The sequence below is a fragment of the Myotis nattereri genome, assembly GCF_964212035.1.
Source record: "Myotis nattereri genome assembly, chromosome: 12".
Lineage (NCBI taxonomy): Eukaryota > Metazoa > Chordata > Mammalia > Chiroptera > Vespertilionidae > Myotis > Myotis nattereri.
This window is the reverse complement of record NC_138087.1, coordinates 78,949,098-78,973,916: the sequence shown is the minus strand read 5'-3', so window position 1 is coordinate 78,973,916 and position 24,819 is coordinate 78,949,098. Positions and strand designations below refer to the sequence as shown.

Sequence of the window (24,819 nt, the reverse complement as noted above, 5' to 3'; positions counted from 1 at the left end):
CTCACTGCTGCCCCTCCTCATCTCTGGGTTCAGAGGAACCCCCTCCCCCCCCCACATCAGATCCAGAGACGCACGAGGGACCTGGGGCAGCCGGGAGCCGCGGCCAGCAGGGCCCTCACCCTCGGAGGGCCGGCTGCTCCATGCGCCGTGGCGAGAAGGTCTCCCCCTGGGCCCACCCAGTCCAGCCTGTCCTGATGGAAGGGGACGGTGGTCACTTCCTCCCAAAGGTCCTGCGGGGGGAGGGCGCACCCCCAGCCCCAGGACTGAGGCCGTGCCCTGTGCCATGGGCAGGCCGGCGCGTTTCAGATGCTTAGTAGGGCGGCGCAGTGGTCCCCCACTGTGTGCATGAGCAGTCGGAGGCTCAGAGGCTGAGTGACTTGCCCAAGGTTGCAGAGCAATGGAAGCAGACTTGGGGTTCAGACCCGGGTTTCTGACCTCTGGGACCCACACATGAACCTTCCCGCCTCGACCGGGTGGCGGAATCCTTAAAGAGACCCTCCCGGACGCTCACTTATCCGCCCACTGTCCTCACTAGACAAGGAGGCCTGGGAGGTGGGGGAGCTGCCGGTCACACAGGGGCTTGCCCCCCACCACGGCTGCTCTCAGCTCTGCGCCCCAGTCCCGAGGGGAGAGCCCACCGGCCGCTGGGAGAAGGGTGGGGAGCGCTTTCCCAGCATGCTCCGGGCCCTGCAGGCTGGAGGGCACCCTGCCTTGAAGCTGCTCTGCCCGCTCAGCCTCCCTCGGCCCCCTGGGCGCTGAGTGACTGGCTAATTAGGGGTGGCTGGCCTGAGTGTCGTGGGGTCAGCAGAGCATGAACTGGAAAAACCTGTGGCCAGCAGGCAGCAGCCTCATGGGGCCATCAGCCTCCAGGGGACAAGGGTGCGAGCCTGTCCGGAGTGACACAGCTGGGCTGACGGAACGAGGGGTGGGGGAGCTGTGGCAGTGGGGGAACCACAGAGGCCAGAGGGCCAGCTCCTGCGATGGGGTGACCTGGCACCTACTCTCTGGCAGGGCGTCAGTTTCCTCGTCCATACGATTAGGGTGCTCACAGCCAGAACCAAGGGAAGTAAGCCAGAGACATGCCCAACCCAGGCCTGGCTCCAGAAGCAGCCACTGCACACGCTGTACTCCCGCCAACCCAGACCCAGAGCCTGGTCCGCGAGGAGCCTAGCTGGGATCCCCACCCTCACCCAACCCTCTGGGCATCCTCCCTTCCAGCTGGCCTTCCTGGATCCCCCAGACCCAGCTGCCTGAGCACCCCCCATCCACAGCACACTTCCCCCTCTCAGACAAGACGCCCCCCCCACGCCCCCCAAACCAGCCACCGGGTGTGGGGCTCAGCCAGGGCGTGGAGACATGTTCCCTCAGGGACAAAGAGATTTTTCTCTTGGCAGGATAGATTTCAGCCTGCCTCCCCATCTCCCACGGTGCGCAGGGGGACATACAAAGGGAAGCCCCCCGGGAGAGAAATCCTAAACTTCAAAGGGCGAGGCCCAGCCGGGAAGGCGGGGGACAGGGATGGGGTGGCCTGCCCTGAAGGCATGGGGCGCAAACCCAGACATGTGGGTCCCGGGGCTCTAAGCCCACCCCCCATTGAGGCAGCGGTGGCCTGAGAGCTGGTGGGCACCGGCTGGGCCCTCCCACAAGTGTCTCATCTGCCTAATTGTTTCTTTATTGTCGCACAATCGCACCCTCTCTCTGTGCTGCCCTGAAATATTTCCTTCCCCTATTCACCCAGCAGCAATTAGAAAGGAGCACGGGGTGGGGGGATCTTAAAGTGCAGCATGGAGGGGGCGGCCGGTGGGGGGCCTGGAACACAGGCAGGGCTCGGCCTCAGCCCCACGCCCGCCCCCCATGAAATTTCCAATTAGGCTACAAACACATCAGACCGCACGGGCGCCGAGCAGCTCCCACCAGAGCGGAGGAGAAGGGATTACCTTGGGGTTCTCCAGGATTCCAGCCTCGTAGCTGCAGAGGGAAAGGGAAGACAGAGGTTACCAGGGGAGGGACAGAGGGACATGGCTACACCTCGACACCCCCACCCCCACCCCCCTTTTCTCTGCCGGGGCAACCGCTGCCGACCTCGCCCGGCACCTCCTGGGCCCAGCAGCTGGCTGTGGGAGCTGCAGGTGGTAAGACGGGCCTGGACATTTCTCTGTCCTCTGGGGCCCAGGCCCAGGGCTCCACATCGGGGGGCCTTCACACATGCTGTTCCCTCTGCTTTCAATGCTCTTCCCTGCACCCTGCTGCTCCCTCCTCATGCTTGAGGTTTTAACCTCAAAAGCCCATCCTCAGAGAAGGCCCGCCGGTGACCCAGGAGGCCAGATGCCGGCATCTCCCGGGCACCCAGCAGGGCTGCAGGGGGAGCTGGGAACAAGTGGGTAGATGTGGTCTGCCCTCCCCCCACTCCGTTAGGGAGGGGACCACTCGTGTCCGGCCACCATGACACCCTGGCCGGCCCGGCAGGCGCTCCCCGCGCCCGGCAGACCTGTGGACGGGGCTGGTGTCGTACCTGATGTGCATGAGGTTCTCGTCCATGCTCCACGGGCTCTTGGGGGTGACCGGGATGGGGATGCCATGTTGCTGCAGGTAGGAGACAGGGCAGCATGAGGGAGCTTGAAGCGGAGGGGAGGGTCAGGCCCAGCCGCCTCGGTTCTCTTTCAAGGTCACAGCCAGCCCCAAACTCTGGCCCCCCTGCAAGCAAGACCTGGAGCCACGGCAGTCTCCTCCCTCCCCCAGGCAGCGAGGGCCTCCGTGCTGGGTGTGCCGTGCAGAAGCGGCGAGACCGAGCGTCCGGGATGCTGTCGAGTGGACGCTGAATTTGGAGGTTCCTTCCGGAAAATTCTGGACTTACACTTCCAGGGCCCCTGAAGCACTTAGGGTGTGCCACACCCAGGACCCCGAAATCCCGACGCGGAACAGCCCAGGCAGCCCCCATTCTCCCACTGGTTCTGGCTGTGCTTCGCTTCCCCAGTGGCCCGATCCATGGCTCAAGGACCTGGCCTGGACCTCACTCAGCCTTTGGATGAAAGATGAGGCGGGTCCCTGGTGACCCCGTGCTCCCAGCGGGCACCAGGCCGGATCGGGCACCAGCGTGTGCATCGTGTCCTGCTCTCCCTCCCCCGCTTGCCTGGCATGGGGGGCAGCTCAGGGCCCAGTCTGGCCGCTTTAAGCCAGAAAGATTGGACACTCTGCCCCCTGAGCCCCCTGTCAGCACCTTGCCCCACGGGTCCCACCCGCATCACCCCATCTCTCCCAATTCTGCTCCCCCAGGTTCAGCCCTCATTCCCAGGAAGGAGGGAAGGTACCTTCATCACTTAAGAATTTCAAAAGAAATGAGGCGAAAACCCTCTGGGGTTGGTTTTCAAGCGTTCCCAGGAGATGGCCCACGGCCACGCGAGAATGTTTGTGTTCTTCCAGTTAAACCACACGGGCGAATGGGAGAGGCTGCTCAATGCTGGGGGGAAACCGAGTCCCCCCAAGTTGCCCAGAGTCAAATCTACACACTGGTCCTGAGCTCTCTCCAGCAGAGGGGTCGGGGGTGGGGACCCGGGCTCTGTGCAGACGGAACCCCGGGGCCTGTGAGGCACCGCCAGGCTGCGGGGCTGGGAAACCAGGGCCGCCCGCAGCCTTTGTGAGGGTGGAGGTTTCCCTCTCCCACTGGGCCTCGGGCAGGGCAGGGAGAGAGGAGAGGGAGGGAGGGAGGGAGGGAGGGAGGAGAGAACAGGATGGGCAGCACCACAAAAGCCCAAAATAGCGACAGTCCCTGCCCAAAGGCTCTTGCCCCCCCCCCCACTGCCCCCCGCCCCCCCCCCCCCCCCCCACCAACCAAGACACATTGCAATCGAGGACAGGAAATGAGCCATCTTCCACAAGTACACAGAACACAGCCCTGCTTTCCGGCGCCAAACTCAAATGCTGGCTTAAAAAAGGAAGATGGTGAGCCCGGCTGGCGTGGCTCAGTGGTTGAGGTCATGGTTTGATTCCCGGTCAAGGGCACATGCCTGGGTTGCGGGCTCGATCTCGGGTGTGGGGCGTGCAGGAGGCAAAAGATCAATGATTCTCTCTCATCATTTCTCTCTCTCTCCCCCTCTCCCTTCCTCTCTCTGAAATCAATAAAAATATAAATTGGAAAAAAATAAAATAAAAGGAGAAGGTGACAGTGAACAAGATGAGGCCGTGCGGAGTGCTGCTCCCCTGGACGTGGAAAGGGCAGCGAGACGTGCTTTTCATGGGGCTTGTGCAGGCCCTCTGGCCTCGGCGAGGGCGTCCTGGCAGCAGGGCTTTCTAAAGCCCCTGGATTTCTGTCTGAGTCGAACCTGGTCCTGCCTGGCTCTGGATTTCGGACAAAGCCTGGTTGCTGCTCAATGATTCTGGCCATTTCCTGGGCGCAGAACCACTGCCTCCCTCCTAGAGGGTCTGACACCGGCCTCTGCGGGAGGGCGGGTCGAGGAGGGACCTGGGCCCAACTTTCGGGGGCAAACTTTCTATTGGGGACGGAAGCTGAGCTCAGCACCTGCTCCCCACAATCTGGGCAGGAGGGACAGCGACACCCCTGAACTTCACCTTTGCTGGGGAGCCCCGGAGCAGCTTGGCTTGGGGTTGCATGTTTTACACGAAGAGCAGCATTTGGGTCAGCCCGGCCCTGTCTCGAACCCTGACGGCAGGCGTGAGAGCACGGATGGGGCGGGGGTTCCAATTCATTATCCTCAAAGATGAAACATGCTCCAGATTCTGTCCGATCGGGGAGACGAAAAGGCCTCGCCAAGCCGTTCCCTTAATAGCTCTGCTATTTGACAATTTGTTTGGCAACATATGGGCTTGCTCTTGTAAACTCCCCTCTTAATAATAAAACAACAGATGGCAGGAGATCTCTCCGCCGAGCACTCCAGGTCTTAATGGGATGCTGGCGGCGGGGCTGGGCCGCGTCCCCACCGCGTGGCACCCCGGCTGCAGCGCGAGCCCCCAGCCGGCCCGGGCGGCTGCTATTTAAAAACCGGAGCAATTTTCTGGTGTGTGCACCGCGCTGCTCTCCCCCGTCTGATTGATTGAGGCTGTTTGTCAAGGACTGCCATCGCGTCGCTAAAAAGAAAGGTTCCCTGGGGAGAGGCTAAGGATCTTGATGTAAAACTTCTAATATGTTTTATTGCAACTTGTACTTCAAAAGGGCTGGCTCGACACAGCCTTTGTCGGCCGCGGCTCCTCCGAGCGCCTACCTGCTCCCGGGAGAGCCCTGGGGACAATTAGCCACCAGGTAATGAGAGGCAGAAAATGGCCCGGCTCCCACCCCCGGCGCTCCCCTGAGTGACACACACCGCAGAGGTGGCAGGAGAATGGGAGGCAGCAGGAGAGGCCCAGCCAGGCAGGGACCACACCTCTGTGGGACTGGCTGGCTCAGGGCACAGGTGCCCGGAAAAGGGGGGGCAGCTGGACAGATTGCCATCCCCAGGCATGGGGGTGAGTCCCAGCCTCAAGCTGGGGGTCCACGCAGCCCCCGGGAGGGACGTGCAGGGAGGGGCAGCAGGGAGGGCCAGGGGCGCGGCGGGCTCCTACCTTCGCGTACTCCATCAGGTCGCTGCGGCCCTGGAAGCGGTTGTAGAACTCGGGCATCCTCCAGGGGGCGATGACCTGGACATGGGGCAAGGGGTCAGACCTGGGGGCCCTGCTGCTGGCTCTCCTGGCCCCCGAGCACAGGGCCGGCCTCTCTGCTAAGGGGCAGGAGACTCCAATGGCCCCCTGGGGTCTCCTGCTGCTCCCCAGAGAGGATGCAGCCCCTGGGGACCCCGCTAAGCAGGGAAGGATGGGACCCCCCATGTTGGGGGTGGGTTTCAAGAGGCCCAAGCTCCATGGCAGGATGGTCACGTGTCCCCAGGCGGGTCCTGCCCCTGGGTCTCAGTCTCCCGCACGGAGCCCTGAGGGTCTCTCACCAGCACCCCTGGTCGGAGGGCCAGCCCCCACCCCCCACCCCCGTGGGGTGCAGCTACCCAATGGCCCTGCTCCAGGGTAGTAGGGACCAGAGATGACACACGCCATCTCCCAAACCCATTCTCTTGCTTCCCTTCTTCCGAACCTGAGCTGCTCTAGGCGAGGAAGGGAGGAGAGTCAGAGGCTGACTGGGGACTGAGTTCATTCCACCCGCTTGGGGGGGGGGGGCAGGGATAGGCCCTCAAAGCGAAAAGCCCCCACTCACCCCGGCGGCCAAGCAGGGCCCTGCCCCTGCCTCTCACACAACGGCCCAACTAGACGCAGGAGCCGGTGTGAATTCCAGGCTGTGGAGCTGGGGGTGGGGGTGAGGGTGGGAGGGTGAAGGACCCCCAACCCTAGGACGAGCATCCCTGGCCTCACCCCAGCTCCGAGCCCAGCTTGCACCCCTGCCTGAGCCCCATCCCAGCCCCTGGGCTTGGCCTCTGCAGACAAAGGCTCGGAAACCAGACACCACGGGCACGGGCCCGCACTGTCCGAGGGCTTCCCGCAGCCCCGGTGTCTGCGGTCAAAATGGATCATTAGAGCGATTACCGCTCACCTCCAGGCCATGGGCACCCGAGCAGCGGCGGGTGGTTAAAGGGACAGAGGAAGATGCCCACGGAAGGAAAAGTGGAAACCCCTTAGGGCCCCTTGGGGCTTGAGAGGGGCACGTCTCCCGGAGCTTCAGCCTGAGGTGGCCTCGCAGGAGCGCAGACCTGCACCTGTGCCGGAAGCCGCCCGGCCTGGCCGCCCCCATCGCCAGCTCAGCGTGAAGCTCACACTGGACCTTGAAGACTCAGCACGAAAAAGGCCGCGAAACACCTCAGTAACTTTTCTACGTCGATGACACGTCGAACACATAGAGCTCAATAACGTATCTTATTAGGAAGATGTCACTTGTTGCTTTTATCTTTTTTTTAACGTGGCCACGGGGCAGGCATTGTATTTCTACTGCTCAGCCTTGTGCCTGGAGGCTGGCCTGAGTGAATACTGAATGAATGAATGAGGAGATGAATGGATGAATGAATGAATGCACACAGGTCGGCTTGCAGGGGGCGGGGCGGTGGCGGCAGGCTAGGTAGCGCCGCTGACACGTGCTCTCAGGACTGGGCGGCATCCCTGGGTAGAGGTGTCCCCAAGCTCCTTCCCATCCCAGGAAAGATTCCAAGACACCGGAGGCCAGGGCTCGGGAAGCTGAGAGGGGCCAGGCCTTCGCTGAGGGGCCCTGACCGGGGCGAGGGAGGCTGCCGGGAGCCCAGAAACCGGCCACTTGCACCCGGGAGGCCAGACCTTGGAGTGGCGAGGACACGGGTTGAAGGACAGCGACATCTGTCCTTCCAGCGCCCTGACGGCCCAGACACCTGGGCAGCCCCTTGGGAGAAAGTGCTGTCCCCTGGCAGCTGGTGAGGGAGGGCACTCTTTGTGGGGAAGGCGCCCCCCCGCCCCGCCCCTGGGAGGCTGAGGTGCACACTGTCCCTGTTCTTGGCACCTCCCAGAACCCCAGGCCTCGCCCCCTGAGAGGAGCGACTTCTTACCTTAATCTGGGGGGCCAGCGAGTAGCAGGTGAGCTCAAACCGGACCTGGTCGTTGCCCTGAAACACAGAGCAGGGGTTGTCAGGCACCACAGCTGGGGTGTGGGAACGGGGGGGGGGGGGTGGTGTGTGCTGTGCGTCAACAGCGTGGGCTGCTCAGTGCAGGCGGCTGGATGGCTCTTTGAGAACCTCCTGAGCGGGCCCTAAAGCCCGTTGTGAAGATGGAAATGGCTTTCTTAAAGAAGAAACGCCAGCTCCTGCCCCACAGGCAGTCAGTCAGGTCTCGAGCAGAGCCGAGCTGGTGTGCAGGACAGGGTGCCCAGTGCCTGGCATGTGTGGCGAATACCATGACTTCTGTGCATGCACTGGTGTCAGCATGGGCCCGGGGTGGGGTGCAGGGGATGCAGAAACACAGCAGATTAAAGAGAGCTGTTGCACATGTATTGTGGGCATGGGGTGAGAGGGAGGGCATGCATGTCTAGGTACATGGCAGGGATGCACACTTCTGGGGGTACACATGAGGGCAGGGCTGGGGGGCCCTTCTCCAGGCAGGGAGAGCTGCCCACACCTCAGCCTCTTCCTGCAGGTCCCCACCTGTGTGGTTCCATGATGCTGTGACCTGCCCTCCCTGCCTCATCCAGCGGAAACCCTGTCTGCTCTCCGAGCCTCAGCTTCCCGTCTACACAATGGCTGGCTGGAGGGAGGGGGTGGAACCAGCTCGCTGCCGGGGGCCCTCTGCTCCTCAGCTCCTCTCTGAATAGGGAGGGAAACTGAGACCCAGAGACAGAAGGGCCTGGTCCAAGGGCACAGAGCCCACCCGTGTGGGTCGCCCTGCCTCTCTGCACCTGTGTCCTCTGCAGTGAAGTGAGGGTCCCCCGGCCCCCCAGTGAGGGGACATCATCCCAGACACTGACGATGATGATGGAAGAGGCCGCCCCCCAGAGCTGGCCTTGGCCGCACAGCCCAGACCCCGGCAGACAATGGCTGCCGGCGCCCGCCCGCCTCCCATCAGCTCAGCGGCTGGAGGGAGACAGCGCCACGGAAATGACAGAGGGACCTTTCGCCTACTGTGAAAACTGCACGGGCGCCGGAGCTGGGCGGGAATAACATGTTATTTTCCAGTCTTGTCAGGCGCCATGGGAACACGGGCTTCAGTCCCGCAGCCCATCTCCGCAGAGCCAGGAGCTGAGGGGCGGGGGCTGCTCCTGTCCGGTCTCCTGGGGCCCCGGGCGGCAGCCGGTCGGCCGCCCCCTCACCCTCCATCCAATCCCTTTACTGAGCGCCTACTCTACACTGCTTGTCACCTGGGAGAGCCACTGGGGCCAGTGGGATGTTTGACCCTGTGTGAGGCTCAGAGAGGTGGAGGCACCTGCCCAAGGTCACACAGCCAGCAGGCAATGCAATCCTAACAGTTCACAGTTACTCAGAAGCTCCACACCTCGGGAGCTCACTGATCACAGCAGCCTTTGAGGTGGGCTCTATTTAATGCCCATCTTGTGGATGGACGAGGCGCAGCACCACCTGCCCGAGGGCCCCGGCCAGCACGGCCCCCGGAGCGGGGCAGCTACAACAACAAGCAGACTCGTCTGTGAGGCACGAGATCTGACGTTGCATATCTTGGCCTCTCTTCCCCACGGCGTCACATTTCCCCAGAACAATGGTGGCTGCTGCCTCCTCCGACAGCACCCTGGGCTGGTGTCTGCCCACCATGGGGACACCCATCTGTTCCAGAGCCAGAGACCCTCCCAGAAGCCAAACAGGTTGCGTTGGTTCAAACTCTGCCCCAGACCAGGCTAAGGCCCATCAGATCCTTCCACTCCCTCACGCCAGGACCCTCAGCACCAGGCTAGCCCCTGGCAGCACCCCAGGGGGCCGGGGTAGGTGTCACACACACACACACCATGTGCACCCATGTGCGGATACACGTGCAGACGTGTTTAAGTGTGGGTGCGGTGCCCACCGCGGCTGGGAGGGCTGGGAGGGGGGTGGCCCATCTGCTCCCAGGCCAGCCATGCAGATGGCGCCATTTACCAAACTCCTGTTCCCCGCGCCCCTGCCCGAGTCTGAGGCTCAGATTTCCAGGCTTCTTTTCCAAAGCTGGTGGGAAGGAGGAGGCCCTGGGAGAGCTACCCCAGCTCCTGTGCAGCTCTGGTGGGGCGGGGTCAGGGTCTGTACCAGGTGCCACCGGGTTGGGCCCTGGGCGGGACGCTGCCTCTTGCCTCCAGGCCTTTGCACAGTCTGTTCCTGCAGCCTGGGCGCCCTGCCCCCTCGGCGTCGGTGGCTAACACCTGCTCCATCGGATGTCTCAGTGCCACCGTCCCTCTCTCCCTGCTAGGTCAGGGTTCCAAGTCCCCAAATGCCCCCATGTGAGGAGGGAGGTCCATGCTGGACAAGTACTCAGTGCACAGAGAGAATGAACAGATGCCTAAAGGTGACACCCTGTGACGGGAACAAGGACCCCGGGGTCCCTAGGTCCCTGCATCTGAGAGGCCAGCAGCTGAAAATGCCACAGGCTGGAACCTCAGGACCGGCCTTGCTGGACCTCCTCTGCTTCTGGGCACACCCCAGCTCTTTCTCTGCAGGGTGAACCCTTCCAGAATGTTCTGCCAAGATGTCCTACTGGGATCTGCCTCTGGGGTTGCCAGCCTCACGCAGGCCCAGCCCCCCGGCCCTGGTTCTGTCTTCAGGGGCCCCAGGGCCCCCTCCTGATATGTGATACCCGCCCCCAGCCAGCCAGCCCCCAGCCCCTGCAGGTGCCTGGGCTCGCCTGCCCACAACTTGATAATTTTCTGGACGATGCTGGCCGTGGAGGCCCCCAGAGATGTTCCCAGTCTGGCTGCTCCTCGTTTGGACACTGAGTGTTACCTGCAGGGACATCCCAGGTCCCAAGGGGCCACACAACCGCCACAGAGGGTGCTGTCCTCAGAGCCACAGCCCTTGGGGACCAGAGGCCCTGGGCAGCCGCCTCCTTCTCCAGCTGCGTCCTCCAGGGTCTCGGCCCCAGAAGGTCTCAAATACAAGCCTCTGGTGCCCTCTGGTGGCCAAATGGAGCAGCGCACACAGCTGCTGGTGGCTATTGCGTGTGGGTTACTCTGGGGGTCTCTCCCTGGACCCCAAGAGCCGCTCAAGCCAAGGCCAGACCCATCACACACTCACCCACTCACTCTACCAGCCCTGAATGCCACCCTCCCTCAGTCCTGCTGGCACGGAAGGAGGAGCCTTCTCCCGCAGGAGCCCTTGCAGAACCCTGGTCTCCTGCTCCCGCCTTGAATACCCCCTGGGACGGGGATCTCACAGCCCAGCTCCTTCAGCATGGACAGAGGAGCTTTTTATTCTGCGCTGACAGCTGTTCTTACTGACCTTCCTCTGCCTGCAGGAGCCCCTATGTCAGGTCTGACCATCGTACAATCAGGGCACATCTCTGTCATTGAACGCTCAGGCCTCTATTGGAATTTCCCTACTCACGACTTCCCGCCAACCCATGAGCTGGTCCCATTTTATCTGCATGGGGGTGAAGTCACACAGCGTGAAAACGGGGGAGCCAGGATCTGAACCCAGCTGTACGGGCCCTGAACCTCTGCTAACTCGGGGTTTCTGGCCCTTTCTACCACATAGATGGTGACGCATGCTCTGTGACCTCGGCCAGTGGCAACGTCCCCAACGCTCAGCCTCAAGTTGGCCAAATGGGGTGACATCCCTCCCACCGCGCGTGGAAACGCACGTACTGGTAATCTTCCTCCTATTCAGTATGTCCGCTGTGCACCTGGCAGTTATGGGGGGAACCCACGATGACCAAGGGCCACCCGTCCATCACCCGGCGCCCACGTCTCCCTCTGCAGCCCTGGCCGCCCCCCCCCGCGCCCGGCCCGCCCCTGGTCTCACCTTGCCCGTAGCGCCGTGGGACACATACTTGGCCCCCTCCCGCTGGGCGATCTCCACTTGTTTGCGGGCGATGCAGGGCCTGGCCAGAGAGGTGCCCAGGAGGTAGCGGTCCTCGTACAGTGCACTAGACTGGACGGCGGGCCAGATGAACTCCTCCACAAACTCCTTGCTGACGTCCTCGATGAACACCTACGGGGGAGCCCAGGGGAGGGAGTCTCAGCAGGGTACGGGAGGGGGGGGGCCTTCGTCAGGAGGCAGAGCCCCAGGCGATGCACAGGGTCTGCGTCTAAGGCAGACACTGCTAACGGACCCTGACACTAGCTGTGGTCCTTCAATCCCTCCTAACACAGCATTCTGGGCCTGAAATGAAACTCAGCTGCCACCTAAGATCTAGAGCAGTAGAGAGATGTCAGTCACAAAAGCCAGTACTGACTTTGTCCCCAGGGTCAGCTGGCAATGCCCGAAGATCATTTTGGTTTGGGTTGGGAAGGGGTTCTGGCATCTAGTGGGCAGAGGACAGAGATGCTGGCTCTCAAAATGTACACCCCGGGGGTCCCCAAGCCCTTTTCCGGGAGACTCTGAGCTAAAACATTTGATATAATGATACAATCATTACATGCAAAAGCCACGGTGGGCAGCGGGGCCTGCCCCCGACTACCAATGGGCTGTTGTGTTCCACACGCCTTGCTTCCGGTGCCAACTGCACTTAAGAATGGTCTGGAAGGGGTTACGATGGTTACTTTTGCTACATCTAGACCCTGGAGCAGGGACTGTGAGATACACACACGAAGCACATGGGCTGCCTTCCAGGTGAGCTACACGTGCCCTGCAGAGGGACCTGCTTCTGATTGGCTGCCAGGGGAACCCTCCGCCCCCTCGGGAGCGGCTCACACTTGCATTGTGAGCCCAGGTGAGCAGGGACCAGGCTGGGCCGTTCACCCGTATGGGCCCCACACCCAGCACAGGGCCTGCGCACCACACAGCTAGATGCTCAATCAACGTGCTGAGCTCAGCTGGCGTTTCCTGGTGCTGCTGAATGGATGGGAGGAGGGTTGTGTGGGTGCAGATGAATGAGGGATGGACAGGTGGATGGGCAGATGAAAGGGCCGATGAGTGAGTGGATGGGCGGCTGGACAGAGAGATGGACAGGTGGATGAGTGAGTGGAGGAGGAAAAGGTGGATGGATGGAGGGTGGTTGGGTGGAGGAGTGGCTGAATGTGTACTCACACACCTGGAAGGGATTTATTTCCCTCTTGGAAGCAAGAGGACCCATCAGAAGGGAGTCGGGGACAAGGAGCTTTGAAACAGGAAGGCCCACTGCTACCCCACCATGTCCAAACCCCACTTCCTGTCCCAGACCCGCCTCCCACTTGGTACCTTTTTGGCCCCGAGCTTCAGCGCCTTCTTCCTGGCCTCCTCAAAGTCTTCCTTCTGGCCGATGTTGGCCTGAGGGGCGGGAGCAGAGGCCCATCAGTCCAGGGAATGTCGGCCCCCGGGGTGGGCCCCGGGCAAGAGCCGTCCACATAACAGCCCTCAAATGGAGGGGTTTCCATGGGAGGGTGAGGCCCCAGGGAGGAGAGAGGGCACCCGAATATTTCCAGGAGCTACCACTGTGGGGGGGAGGACTGGACAGGCCTGGCCCTGGGAAGCAACGTCTGCTAACACTGCCTTGAAGGTCAAAGGCTTCCCTTGAACCATCTATCTCTTCCCGCAATCCCCACCCCCTCCCCGCCCCCCCCAGGACAAAGCCAGGTGCAGCCACTTGACCATCCGTTGAAGCTGGCAGACGGCAGAGAGGCCTGTGTCCGGGCTCAAAGCGGCCCTGCGCCCCGGCCTGGCCTCCAGTTGCTTGGGCCCCACCCGGACACAGACATGGCCCTGCATTCTGCTCAGGTGAGCCCCACAGGACAGCTGCCTGCTCTGTGCTCTGGGGGACATCTCCAGGCCTGGGGACACCCAGGACGCTCTGTTTACGGCAGCGGTTCTCAACCTGTGGGTCGCGACCCCTTTGGCGGTTGAACGACCCTTTCACAGGGGTCGCCTAAGACCATCCTGCAGATCAGATATTTACATGACGATTCATAACAGTAGCAACATGACAGTTATGAAGTAGCCACGAAAATAATTGTATGGTTGGGTCACACCATGAGGAGCTGTATTTAAAGGGCCAGAAGGTTGAGAACCACTGGTTTACGGGGAAGAAAGGGAGGCGGTGCAGACGCAGAGGGGGAGCCCGCGGCAGGGGCAGGAAGACACACTCGGCGCCTCCTCACCAGGTAGGCGATGACGTCATAGCCTTGTTCCTTCAGCCACACGAGGATGCAGGAGGTGTCCAGGCCACCACTGTAGGCCAGAACCACGGAGCCTTTGCCGGACATGGTCTGCAGGGAGTTGAGGAAGAATGTGAGGGATGGATCCGGCCCGTCCCGCCCCACCTGCCAGCCCCAGCAAACAGCTCCCTCCTGCCCCCACCCCCACCCCCGCACCCCCCAAGCCTCATTCCCGGACAAGCTGCCACAGGATGTTGGCCATCACCAGGGCCAGCTGAGGACGCCTCCCTCCTGAAGCCACACCCCTCCACACTCCCCATCCCCACCAGGACGCAGGCGCTGCACACTGGACACTCCCCATGTGCCTGGAGGCCCAGAGAGGTGGAGGGCGGCCCCATGGCCCCGCCCTGTGCAGCGGAGCCTGGACACAGCCGGATGCTGCGGCCAGACATGTCCTCCATGCAGTTCCTCACGTCTCACAGGTCCCCCCCTCCCCGCGCCCCCGTCAGCCCCGGGGCCCACGTCCCTACTGCCCTTCGGACTTGGAAGAAGAGGCCTCGCGGGACAGCGAGGTTGGGGGTGGATCTGATTGATACCCACAACTCTCCCCTCCACTGGCCATTCAACCACCTGCCAGGCCCTGCCCCTGGGGCCAGCAGAGGTGCCCATGGCAACCTCAGCCACACAACAGACCATTAAGGATGGAGGGGAGCCGGGCGGAGGGAGGCAGGAGGTACCTGGGTGAAGGTGTGGGTTCCTGGCTTCTGGAATCTGTCGTCACTGCTTGGCGAACCACTCTGCAGAACCAAAAGCTGCTCAGTGTCCAGGCACAGCAGCCTCAGTGGGGGTGCGGGTCGGGGAGGGGGGTGCCAGAGGCCCTGAACTAGCCTTCCCAGCTATTAGAACCCCCTTTTAGCAGCCTGGCTGAGCGGGCACATTTGGGGAGGCATGTGCCTGGGATGGGGCACACAAGGGCAGTTAGAACACAGCGTGACCTGTGCTGTGACGGGCCACGCCCGAGGCGTGGTGGGGCCACTGAGGCAGCAGGTGGCCTGCCTGTCTCCACAGAGCAGCCCCTCCCCCACCCTGGTGCCCACCCTGGTGCATATTCATACAATAAACTGCATATATTGAGGGCATCCAACAAATCCGTCCCAGCACCCCTGAAACCATCACCACAATCAAGATAATGACCATGTTGCCCAGCCAGTGAAGCCCAGTGGTTGAATTTCGACCTATGAACCAGGAGGTCACGGTTTGATTCGCGGTCAGCGCACCTGCCTGGGCTGCAGGCTCGATCCCCAGGGTGTGCAGGAGGCAGCCAATCAGTGATCCCCTCTCATCATTAATGTTTCTATCTCGCCCTCTCCCTTCCTCTCTCTGAAATCAATAAAAACATATTTTTAAAAAAGATAACGAACATGTCTATTACAAACTGAGTAGTCCACGTGTGTTACATCGTGTTAGAGACAGGGACACTGAGGCTGAGGTTAAAGAACCTGCTCAAAGTCCTGCTTAGCTGGGAAGTGGCAGAGCCAGGATCGAAACCCAGACCACCCTCTGTCTGCCCTGCTCTGCCTCAGCGGTCCCACCACGCCTCGGATGGGGCCCATCACAGCACAGGTCATGACGTATTCCAACTGCCCTCCTCCCCCACTGTGAGCTCCGTGGGGACAGGGACCAGCTGCCAGTGCCCAGCATGTGGCAGGCACTCAGGACAATGCTGCCTATTCTGCCGTTTGGCGATCAATTCCTCACCTCCAAAGAGGGAGTTAAAATCCCCTCCGCATCTGGAACCCTGGGCGTGAGCCCTCCTGCCTGCCAGGCTGCGCCTCAGCCTTGGGTCTGCACGGTGTGCAAGACGCAGGCATCTCAGAGCGAACGTGTGCGTGCATGTGTGTGACCAGAGGTTACAAGCTGGGCGGCGGCCTGGGAAAATGATGCAATCGGACCCTGGCCTTGCTCCTGCCCTCCCAGCATCCGGGAAGCTCCTCCCAGCCAGCCAGGCCCCTGCGGCAGCAGCTGAAGGAAGCTGAGGCCTGTGCTTGGGGGAGGTAGACAGGAAGGCGAAGGGAGATCGGCCCTGGTCCAGTGAGCCCGGAAGCACACTGAACGGGTCCTCCTGACCTGGGTTCTAGTTACTTAGCTGCTCATCTGCAAAACAGTGGCGAGCAGCCCGTCTCCCCCAGGCCTGCAAGGATTCAGGGAGATGCGGGGGAAGCAGCCCAGAGCTGGGCATGGAGCCTGTGCCCGCTGAACTCTCCTCCCACCGTCTTGGCTGAGCCTGGGCAAGCCCCTCACGCTCCAGGCCTCCATCTCACCGTCCACACAACCTGAAAACCCTCTGGCTGGGACACTGGGCTGCCTGCCCCGGGAAGGTGTCTATCAGATCCTGGCTGGACTCAGCCTCCCCCAACCCCAGCCTTGCCCCACCCCACCCTACATGAACTGCCCACGGCAGGCTTTCTCAGCTCCCGATGCCAGCCCCGTCGTCCTTTGCCAGAGGGAAGAAGGTGGCAGCACGACAAGACGCCTGGCCTACGTTGGAAAGACAGGGGGCCTTCTCCGTGGCCCCAGCCAGAGCCATCCCACCGGCCTCCAGGGGAAGCACCGGACCAGCTGGGCACTCGCTCGATACTAAGGAAACCCACACACTCTAGAAGGTCAGAGCTGGGACGATGACAAGAGCAGAGACCATGCCGGTGCCACGGGCGTGAATTCACGTGCGTGATTTCAAGGTGGAGACTCTCATAGGTGAAATGACTTGCCCACGGCCGTGGGGGGCTAGAAGCCAGGCTGGCTGCAGACTGCCTGCTCCTTGCTGCCTGTGGCCTATACACTCGGCCTCTAGGAGACCACAGCGCTCCCCCCCCCCCCCCCTTTACACGGATGCACCACCACCAGTCTGCATTCTCTATGTCGCATGTCAGCCTGGCGAATGTTCTGGAACCCCTCTCCGACATTCTAGCTCCGCGGAGCTGCGGTCATTGGTTTAGAGCCCTCACTCCGCCTAGGCCCCAGGAATTCTCCTGGACTTGGGGATTTCCTCACCCTCCGACTGCAGCTCCTACTACCCCTTTGCTGCCCTCATCCATGTGTGATGGAGCCAGCCTGCAATTCCACACTCTGACCACAAGGTAGCGCTGTCTGACCACAAGGTTCAGCCTGAACAGTTGCTGGACAGACCCCACTCATTGCACCTGCATGTTGTTGGTGAGACAAACTGGGGGAGGGGGGAGCCCTCACCTGTGATTCCTGGGGCCTGAGAACCAACCAGGAACACTGGGCTCTACTGGGGCCACCAGCACCCCAGAAAGGTTCCTCCACCCAGCCTTGGGGGTCATTTGGGAGTTTGCCTTGGCTTCGGGAGGCGGAGTCCCCGGGCTCAATGAAAAGGCCCTGGGGTAGGTGGAAGGGGGGGGGGGGTGCATAAATCTCATCACTCAAACCCTCTCCTCCGGGCATTTGGCTGTGGGGAGAGAGTGCATTTACTCATGTGTTTATTCTGCTAATAGCATTGAACTGCCTGGCCTACCCAAGAATGGGGCGGATGCCCGCCCGCAGGAGGGAGGGTGCCAAGGCTGGAGATCCACTTTTCCCAGCGTTTTACAGCAGAAACCAGAGCCTCAGGCCCCGGGCTCTTTCCACACGGGTGCCCCCAGGCAGGACACTCGCTTCTGGGGCTGTGTGCACCGCGGCAGGCTTCCGGCTGTTCTGGCAGCCTCCCGGGCCCAGGGAAAACTGCTTGCATAGCAGGTTCGTCTGGGCCTGCCCCCTCCTCACCCCCACCCCCACCCCCACCCCCCAAAAGTCAGGCTCCGGGGGCCCTGGGCCAGGAAAAGAAACGGTTACTATCAGAGCCAACTGAGCCCAGAGCAGGCAGGCAGCGGAGGGGGGCACACGGGAGCACTTGGGGGAGCCCAGTGCTGGGCGGGAGCCCTCCTCCTCCACTCTCCCCGGTGCCCGCCCAGCCTGGCGCTCAGCGGGCAGGACGCACCGCTCCTTGGCTAGCACTGAGCACAGCCAGAGTGACTTCCCTGGCACAGCCCCACCCAGGCCCCTGCCCAGGCCGAGAGGGGGGTCTAGGGGGAGGGGGTTAAGGGAGACTCCTCAAGTTCCTGCGTCCCAGTTCCCATCCCCTTTGTGCAGTTTCTGCCTCTGCCACCAGCACCTAAGGTAGGAGGGCAGGGACCCTGGGTCCTGTCCTGCCCCCAGCATGGCACTGCCCCTGGCACCGCCCCAGGCAAGTCTGCAGAGACCTCCTCCTGAGCCGAGCCCTGGCAGCTCTGACAGGGGCGGGAACTGAGGTCGGGGAGCGGAGAGGCAGACCCAAGGCCTCACCCAGATGAGCCTGCCCTCAGGGCTCAGGTCCTCTGGCCCCCGGGTGCCTGCCCTCAGGGCTCAGGTCCACTGGCCCCCGGGTGCCTGCCCTCAGAGCTCAGGCCCACTGGCCCCCGGGTGCCTGCCCTCAGAGCTCAGGTCCACTGGCCCCTGGGTGCCCTCCCTCAGGGCTCAGGTCCTCTGGCCCCCAGGTGCCCTCCCTCAGGGCTCAGGTCCTCTGGCCCCCGGAGCCGGCCCTCTGCCTCCAGCCCTGGGCTGGGGAAAGCGCGCAAAGCCCCCAGCGGATTCGATCCTTCCAGGACAGTGGGCAGGTTTGTTTCTGCCCAGATGTGCAGCCCGCCGGCCAGGCTGGGGAGGAGAGCCTCAGGTCCAGAGAGGAACCCTGGGGGGTGGGGGGGCAGGGGTCACGGGGCCTCCTCAGGAAGAGCCCAGTGTGATGGGAGGGGAGTTTCCTCCTTTTCACAATGACCCTCCCTCCCTGCAGGGCGCAGCCGCCCGAGGGGCCAAAGGCAACAGCCACCCGATGGCGGGCATTTCCTGCGGAGCGGCCCCTCCCCCAGCCCAGGGCCCAGCGCCCAGTGCCCAGTGCCCAGCGCCAGCAGGACCCGCCCACCTGGGCAGGGAGCTCACATCCCTTGCAGGAGGCACAAGGCAGGGAAGGCGCCCAGCCACCCCGGGCACCGGCCGGGCAGTCCAGGCAGTAAACTGAGGCTGGGCTGGTGCGCCCAGGCTGGGGTAGCGGGGCGAGGGCGAGGGGGGTGGAACTCCGGTTTCCCCCGAGAAGAGAGGCCGAGACCGAGCCGGGGGTGAGCAGAGACGGGGCGAGATCGGGACCTCGCACCCTCTCGGCTCGCAGAGGCTGGTCAGGGAAGGGGCACTCGGGAAGGACCTCGGCCCGCGAAGGGGACACTCCACCGACCTGACCCCGCAGACCGGGCCTCGCCCCCCGTCCCCATCCCCGCGGCCCCGGGAGCCAGGAGTCCGGGCGTCGGCGCCTTCCCTCCCGTCCGGTCCGAGCCCGGGTCCGAGCCGGGGGAGAGGCGATCTTACCGGGTCCGGCGGTGGCAGCGGAGCAGGGCCGCTTGCAGCGCGGATCCCGGGTTATAAGCGGGGCCGGGCGGGCGGGAGACCCGGACACGTGGGGACTCGCGCGCGCTCAGGCCCCGCCCCCGGCCCGCCCCCTCCGAGGAGCGGCTCCCGGTTCAGCGCCGCCACCTGCGTGGGCCGAGCCGGCCTCGCCCTCCCCCTGGGCCCTCCCCTGTCCCTCCTCCCCCTGGGAGCTGTTCCCACCCGCGCCCCGCCTCCCTCCCTTGCCGCACCCCCCCCCCACCCGAGGGCTCAGGGGCCTCGCCCCCCACCCTGGCACCCAGGCGGGTGGCTCCTGGGGCCCTGCAGGGGCTGGAGCCCGCGGGGGGGGGGGGGGGCGCAGCCCTGCAGCTGAGCCTTGCCAGCCTGCCCGGGGCGTGGGGAGTGCACTAGCGCTTCCAGTGGGAGTGGGGTTCAAAGTGGGGACCAAAGCGCGGTGAGTCTCATGCCCACTGTGTCCTGTGACCCCCACCTTGTACCCGGGAGGCGGAGGTGGCACTACGAAGTCTGGGTCCCATCCCAGTCCAGGATGGGGTCCTGGCTGCCTCCCCGGAGCCTGGCACCTGCCCACACTGCCCAGGGCACCGGTACCTGGCGACTGGGAGCCTGGCTGACTGCTCACCGCTGGGCGACAGGAGGTTTCAGTTCCCTTTCTGAGCTGTGACCCTGGTCTGACCTCCAGAGGCTTGGTGCCTCCCGACTCCCAGCCCCTGTGCAGGCCTCAAAGCAGAACCATTACACCACAGCCGGCACAGCCACAGCCCGGCACAGCCACAGCCCGGCACAACCACAGCCACAGCCCTGCACAACCTCAGCCCGGCACAGCCACAGCCCGGCACAACCACAGCCACAGCCCTGCACAACCTCAGCCCTGCACAGCCTCAGCCCGGCACAGCCACAGCCCGGCACAGCCACAGCCACAGCCCGGCACAACCACAGCCCGGCACAACCACAGCCACAGCCCGGCACAGCCACAGCCCAGCACAGCCACAGCCCGGCACAACCACAGCCCAGCACAGCCACAGCCCGGCACAGCCACAGCCCGGCACAGCCAGAGCCCAGCACAACTGCAGGTCCGGGCCAGCCCAAGGCAGCACCATAGGACAACCCCCCACCAGCTTCCTAAGTCCTCCCAGCCCTGAACCCCACCCCACCCCAGCCCCCCTTGGAGGTGGGAGCCCGAAGGCCACGCTGCGGTCAGCCATCTTGGGAAATCAAGTGCAGGGACAGGTGATGTTAAGGAGGCAGCCCAGGCCCAGGCCCTTTCCTGCAACAAGCAGCAGCCGGAGGCAGGGACCCTCAGCAGAGCGGGGCCAAGACTGCTGGTTCCGTCCCTCTGTCCCTCTGCCGGCCAGTCCCCACCCCTCCGCCTGGCACTCTGTCCAGTCGCTCAAGCCCACGGGCCAGCTCAGTGGCTGCGAGTCCTTCGAGGAGGGAAAAGGCATCAAACCAATTTCCAAACAAAGCCGCAGCTTCAAGTCTCTGCAAGCCCCCCAGATGCGGCGACCCCCTACCCTGTGAGCCCTGGGGGGCTGCGTGCCACCAGCGACTAGAGGCACCTGCCTGCCGGGAGGCGGATGGCAGCTGGCCCCATAGGCCACTCGCCGGCCACCTCTGGGCCTCCACACGCGCAGGAAGCCCGAGAGGAGCATCCGCAGCCAGCCCTGGCCCAGTGTGGGGGCTGGTTCCTCCCCCGCAGCCTCGGCCTCCTCAGCCCAGAGCTGCCCACGTCTTCACCCCTTGAATTAGTGCTCCATCCTCAGGTCTTACTCTCAGATGTCACTGTCCAGCAGCAGCGGAGAGGAAAGCGGAGGCCATCAGGCCCCATGCTCCCCATGCTCCCGAGTCAGGGCAGGCGAGGGGGGCACCCGGCCAGGCAAGGGCGGCTGGTGGGGGACACGGGCATGGGAGAGGGGTAGGGTCAGCATTCCCGCTGGATCTGGCCACAGCCACACCCTCCTGGTTAGCACCACGCGCCTTTATTCTCCGGACTGGCATTTGCTCTCTGGAATACCCCACGTGAAGTTGCTACTATCGCCCCCATTTTGCACACCAGAACCGGCAGCACAGAGAGGGTGTGTTTTTCCCCAAGGCCACACAGCATGCAAGTGGCAGGACAGGCCTCGACCCAGTGTCGGCAGCGCTGGTCCAAACGCTCTGCTCTAGTTTAGGCTTGAGCTGAACTGGAGGAGCCAGGCCTCAGGCCCAGGGCCATGGCTGTGGGCACATGTACTCCTTGCATTGCTGCAAAATGGCTGCAGCCCAGGGCACTGCCCTTTCCTGTGGTACAAACGCTGGTGACACAAGGAGCGGTGAGATCACAGCTCTCCCGGGAGGAAAACAGGGCCCCGACTGCCAGCAGGGGCCCTGCCCACTGGGCACGGGGTCAAGGTGAGAGGAGACTGGCCGGCTCCTGCATGAGCCGCTTTCCACCGCCCCCCTCCATGTGCCAGGCGGACATCCATACGCTGCCCCAGCCCCACCCCGCAGAGCGGCTCCTGGTCCAGGGCTGGGGCATGACCAGAGGGGATCCCCGGCCTGGGGCTCAGCCACCATGGCCTTGCCTTTCACTCACACCCGGTCAGGGCTCCTCAAGGAGCCTACCCACCACCCAGGGCACCTTGGGTGGCACCCCTAAAAGCACAGCTGCACTAGGCCTGACCAGGTGGAGAAACTGAGGCAGTGGAGTCTGAGGTGTCTATATCTTCTAAACATATCCAGCGTCTGCCCCTTCCCCCCCTCCTCCCCGCTGGTCTGCCAGCTCCTGGCTCAGACCTTCTCCACAGCCTCCTGATACTCTCCTGCTCCTCATCCTCCCTCCAGTCCTTTCTCCACCCAACAGCAGGAGTCCATGAAAATGTGAGTCAGAACAAGTTCCTGCTTCCTAGCACCCTTCGAGGGGGCATTTTCCCACATCAATTCCCAGGTGTCCTAGCAGCATTAGTGGCCGACTCCTTTTCCTTAAACTACGTTGGTACCTTTGCTGAAAATTAATCGACCATATCAGTGTGGTTCTAGTTCCAATTTCCCATTGATCTATTTCTCCTTACGCCAATACCACACCGTCCTGATTGCTACAGCTTCGCCAAGTCATCTTTTCTGTTTGTTTTGTTAATCCTCGCCTGAGGATATTTTCCCATGGATTTTGAGAGAGAGGGGAAGAGAGAAACTTCAACATGAGAGAAACACATCCATTGGTTGCCTCCTGCATGAGCCCCGATCAGGACCTGGGCCGGAGAGGAGCCTGCAACCAAGATACATGTCCTTGACCGGAATCGAACCTGGGACCCTTTGGTCCACAGGCTGAAGCGCTACCCACTACACAAAACTGGCCAGGGCTGCACTAAGTCTTGACATCAGTGTATATCTTCCAACTCCATCTTGCTTCAAACTGTTCTGGCTATTCTAGGCCCTTTGTATTAAATAGTAGGAACAGCTTGTGGGTTTATATAAAAAGCCTGCTGGGGTTTTCATTGGGGATGTCAGTCAATCTACTGGGCATCTTAACAATAATGAGTCTTTCGATCTGTGATCACGGAATATGTCTCCATTTTTGTGTATCTCTAAAATTGTTCCGGAACTAAAAACACACACACCTTAAAACTGTTTATTCAAAAGTATTAATTGCTATTGACACAAGCAACGGAAAAGAAATGCAAACCGTTGGGCCCGTCTTTCGGACGCTCCATCTTGAATGATCTTCGGTTGAGGTGAATTTCATTTTTGTTGTAAATCAGCGGTGTAGCTCTGAGATGGCGCTGACATATATTCCCCGAGTGCCATACAACAGCTCCTTTATTTCAAGTGACATCCCAGGTAGAATCGTTTGCAGCGGTTCTCAACCTGTGGGTCGCGACCCCTTTGGCGGTCAAACGACCCTTTCACAGGGGCCGCCTAAGACCATCCTGCAGATCAGATATTTACATGACGATTCATAACAGTAGCAGCATGACAGTTATGAAGTAGCCACGAAAGTAATTTTATGGTTGGGTCACCACATGAGGAACTGTATTTAAAGGCCAGGAGGTTGAGAACCACTGGTTTAAGGCCTCAGAGCCAGAAGAGCTGGAGTTTCATCGGGTCCCCACAGGTGTCCATGTCAGAAATGTTCAAACCTGTAGGGAATTTTTATGAGTTTACTTGAGCCAAGCTGACGACAGTGACCTGGCAGCAAACTCCCGATGGGTTGAGAAAATGCCCCGGAGAGCGGCAGCTTGCACCTGTTTTCCACGTTAGAATCAAAGGAGGGTTGACGGGGCATCTGATGGCCGGGACTCACTGTTCATTTCCTAAGGCATGAGCGTGGTATTGCCGTTATGTGTTGTAAAAGGTTTTTTAGGTTCAGAGATGTATTCTCAAATATCGATGATTAAAAAGATCTTTAGAAAGACTTGGTTGGTCCCCCGTCACCCTTAGGGTCAAACCTAGTGCCCTTGCCCTGTGGTCGGCAAACCGCGGCTCGCGAGCCACATGCGGCTCTTTGGCCCCTTGAGTGCGGCTCTTCCACAAAATACCACGTGCGGGCGCGCACGTACAGTGCAACTGAAACTTCGTGGCCCATGCACAGAAGTCGGTATTTTGTGGAAGAGCCACACTCAAGGGGCCAAAGAGCCGCATGTGGCTCGCGAGCCGCGGTTTGCCGAGCCGCGGTTTGCCGACCACTGCCCGTGCCCACCATGGCCCAGCTGCGCTGCCTGCCTGGTTTCTTCTGCGTGCTGAGCGCTTTCTTGCCTCATGCCCTTGCACATACTGTTCCTTGCGGATGCCCTCTGACCCTGTCCCCTCCTCCACCAGATTGTCCCCTTGTCATCGCTCCTCTCCTATGCTGGCCGGGTGGGGGGGCGGATGCCTGTAGTTTCCATCAATAACATGGAGGAACATTCTGGCTCTCGTCCCTTCCCTCTCTGCCACTGCTGTGGTCTTCACTGAGGCCGCCGTCTCCTCTCGCCTGTACCTCTGCAGGGGACACCTCCCTGTCTTCCTACCTGGGCTCGCCGCTGCTTCCAGTCCCCCCCACACCGCAGCAGCGGCCTTTCTAAGGGTTGGTGCTGACGTGTGTGGCTGCTTGTCCACCTGCTGAAGGGACGGTGGACGTGACCTCACCGAATCCCCCGGCAGCCAACAGACACAGATGCTGCCTGGGCAGCAGCCCACGGAGCAGGCCCCTCCGGCCCTGTCTCTCCGCGGCCACCCAAGGGCTCTGCCCCTGCAGGTCGTGTCCTGCAGCCACCTCACGGTTGGCACCAGAAGCCGTGTTGCCACCGCCCCAGCTGAACTGGCCCGAGACCCCACCCAGAAGGAACACGGAGTCCGTCATTGGGTTCTTGGAAAAGCTGCATCATGGAGTTTAATAAGTGACCTGCAGGTTGTTTTCCAGCCCTGATGGCTCGGAACAGCCTCGGAGGTCAGGTGGCCCGGGGGCTGGGCCGCTGGCTGGGGCCCTGGCCCATGACCGCCAGCCCCTGGCGGAGTAGAAGCGGAGACACCCCTCGGAGCTGGCTCCTGTACTGGCTGACGGTCCCTGTGCAAGCGGGTGGGGCAGACGGGGAGGGGGAGACTCAGACTGGGTATCACAGCCTGGATTCAAGGCCAAGGCTGCCACTGGCTTCCTGCGTGACTTGAGCAATCACTTCTTCCACCGGCCTCCGTGTCAGAGCCTCAGATGGGAGATTTAGGAGAAGGTGTGGAGGAGGGAGGTCAGATTGACTGGCCAGCACTCCCCTGGGAGTCTTGAATTGCTGGGG

The 24,819-nt window shown here is 62.1% G+C and overlaps 1 protein-coding gene across 1 annotated transcript in view; it reads right to left on the bottom strand.

Annotated features, from left to right (window-relative positions):
• Positions 1-19,112, bottom strand: part of ASS1 (argininosuccinate synthase 1) — a 43,174-nt gene extending 24,062 nt beyond the window's left edge. The window contains exons 1-9 of the mRNA XM_081103122.1: positions 19,040-19,112; positions 14,386-14,445; positions 13,652-13,759; positions 12,756-12,824; positions 11,379-11,567; positions 7,500-7,556; positions 5,554-5,628; positions 2,513-2,583; positions 1,938-1,968 (exon numbers count right to left, since the gene is read on the bottom strand). Coding sequence (XP_080959248.1) covers positions 1,938-1,968; positions 2,513-2,583; positions 5,554-5,628; positions 7,500-7,556; positions 11,379-11,567; positions 12,756-12,824; positions 13,652-13,756 — 597 coding nt within the window. The 5' untranslated portion in view covers positions 13,757-13,759; positions 14,386-14,445; positions 19,040-19,112. The remainder of the gene's footprint in view (positions 1-1,937; positions 1,969-2,512; positions 2,584-5,553; positions 5,629-7,499; positions 7,557-11,378; positions 11,568-12,755; positions 12,825-13,651; positions 13,760-14,385; positions 14,446-19,039) is intronic.
• Between the last annotated feature and the right edge of the window lie 5,707 nt (positions 19,113-24,819).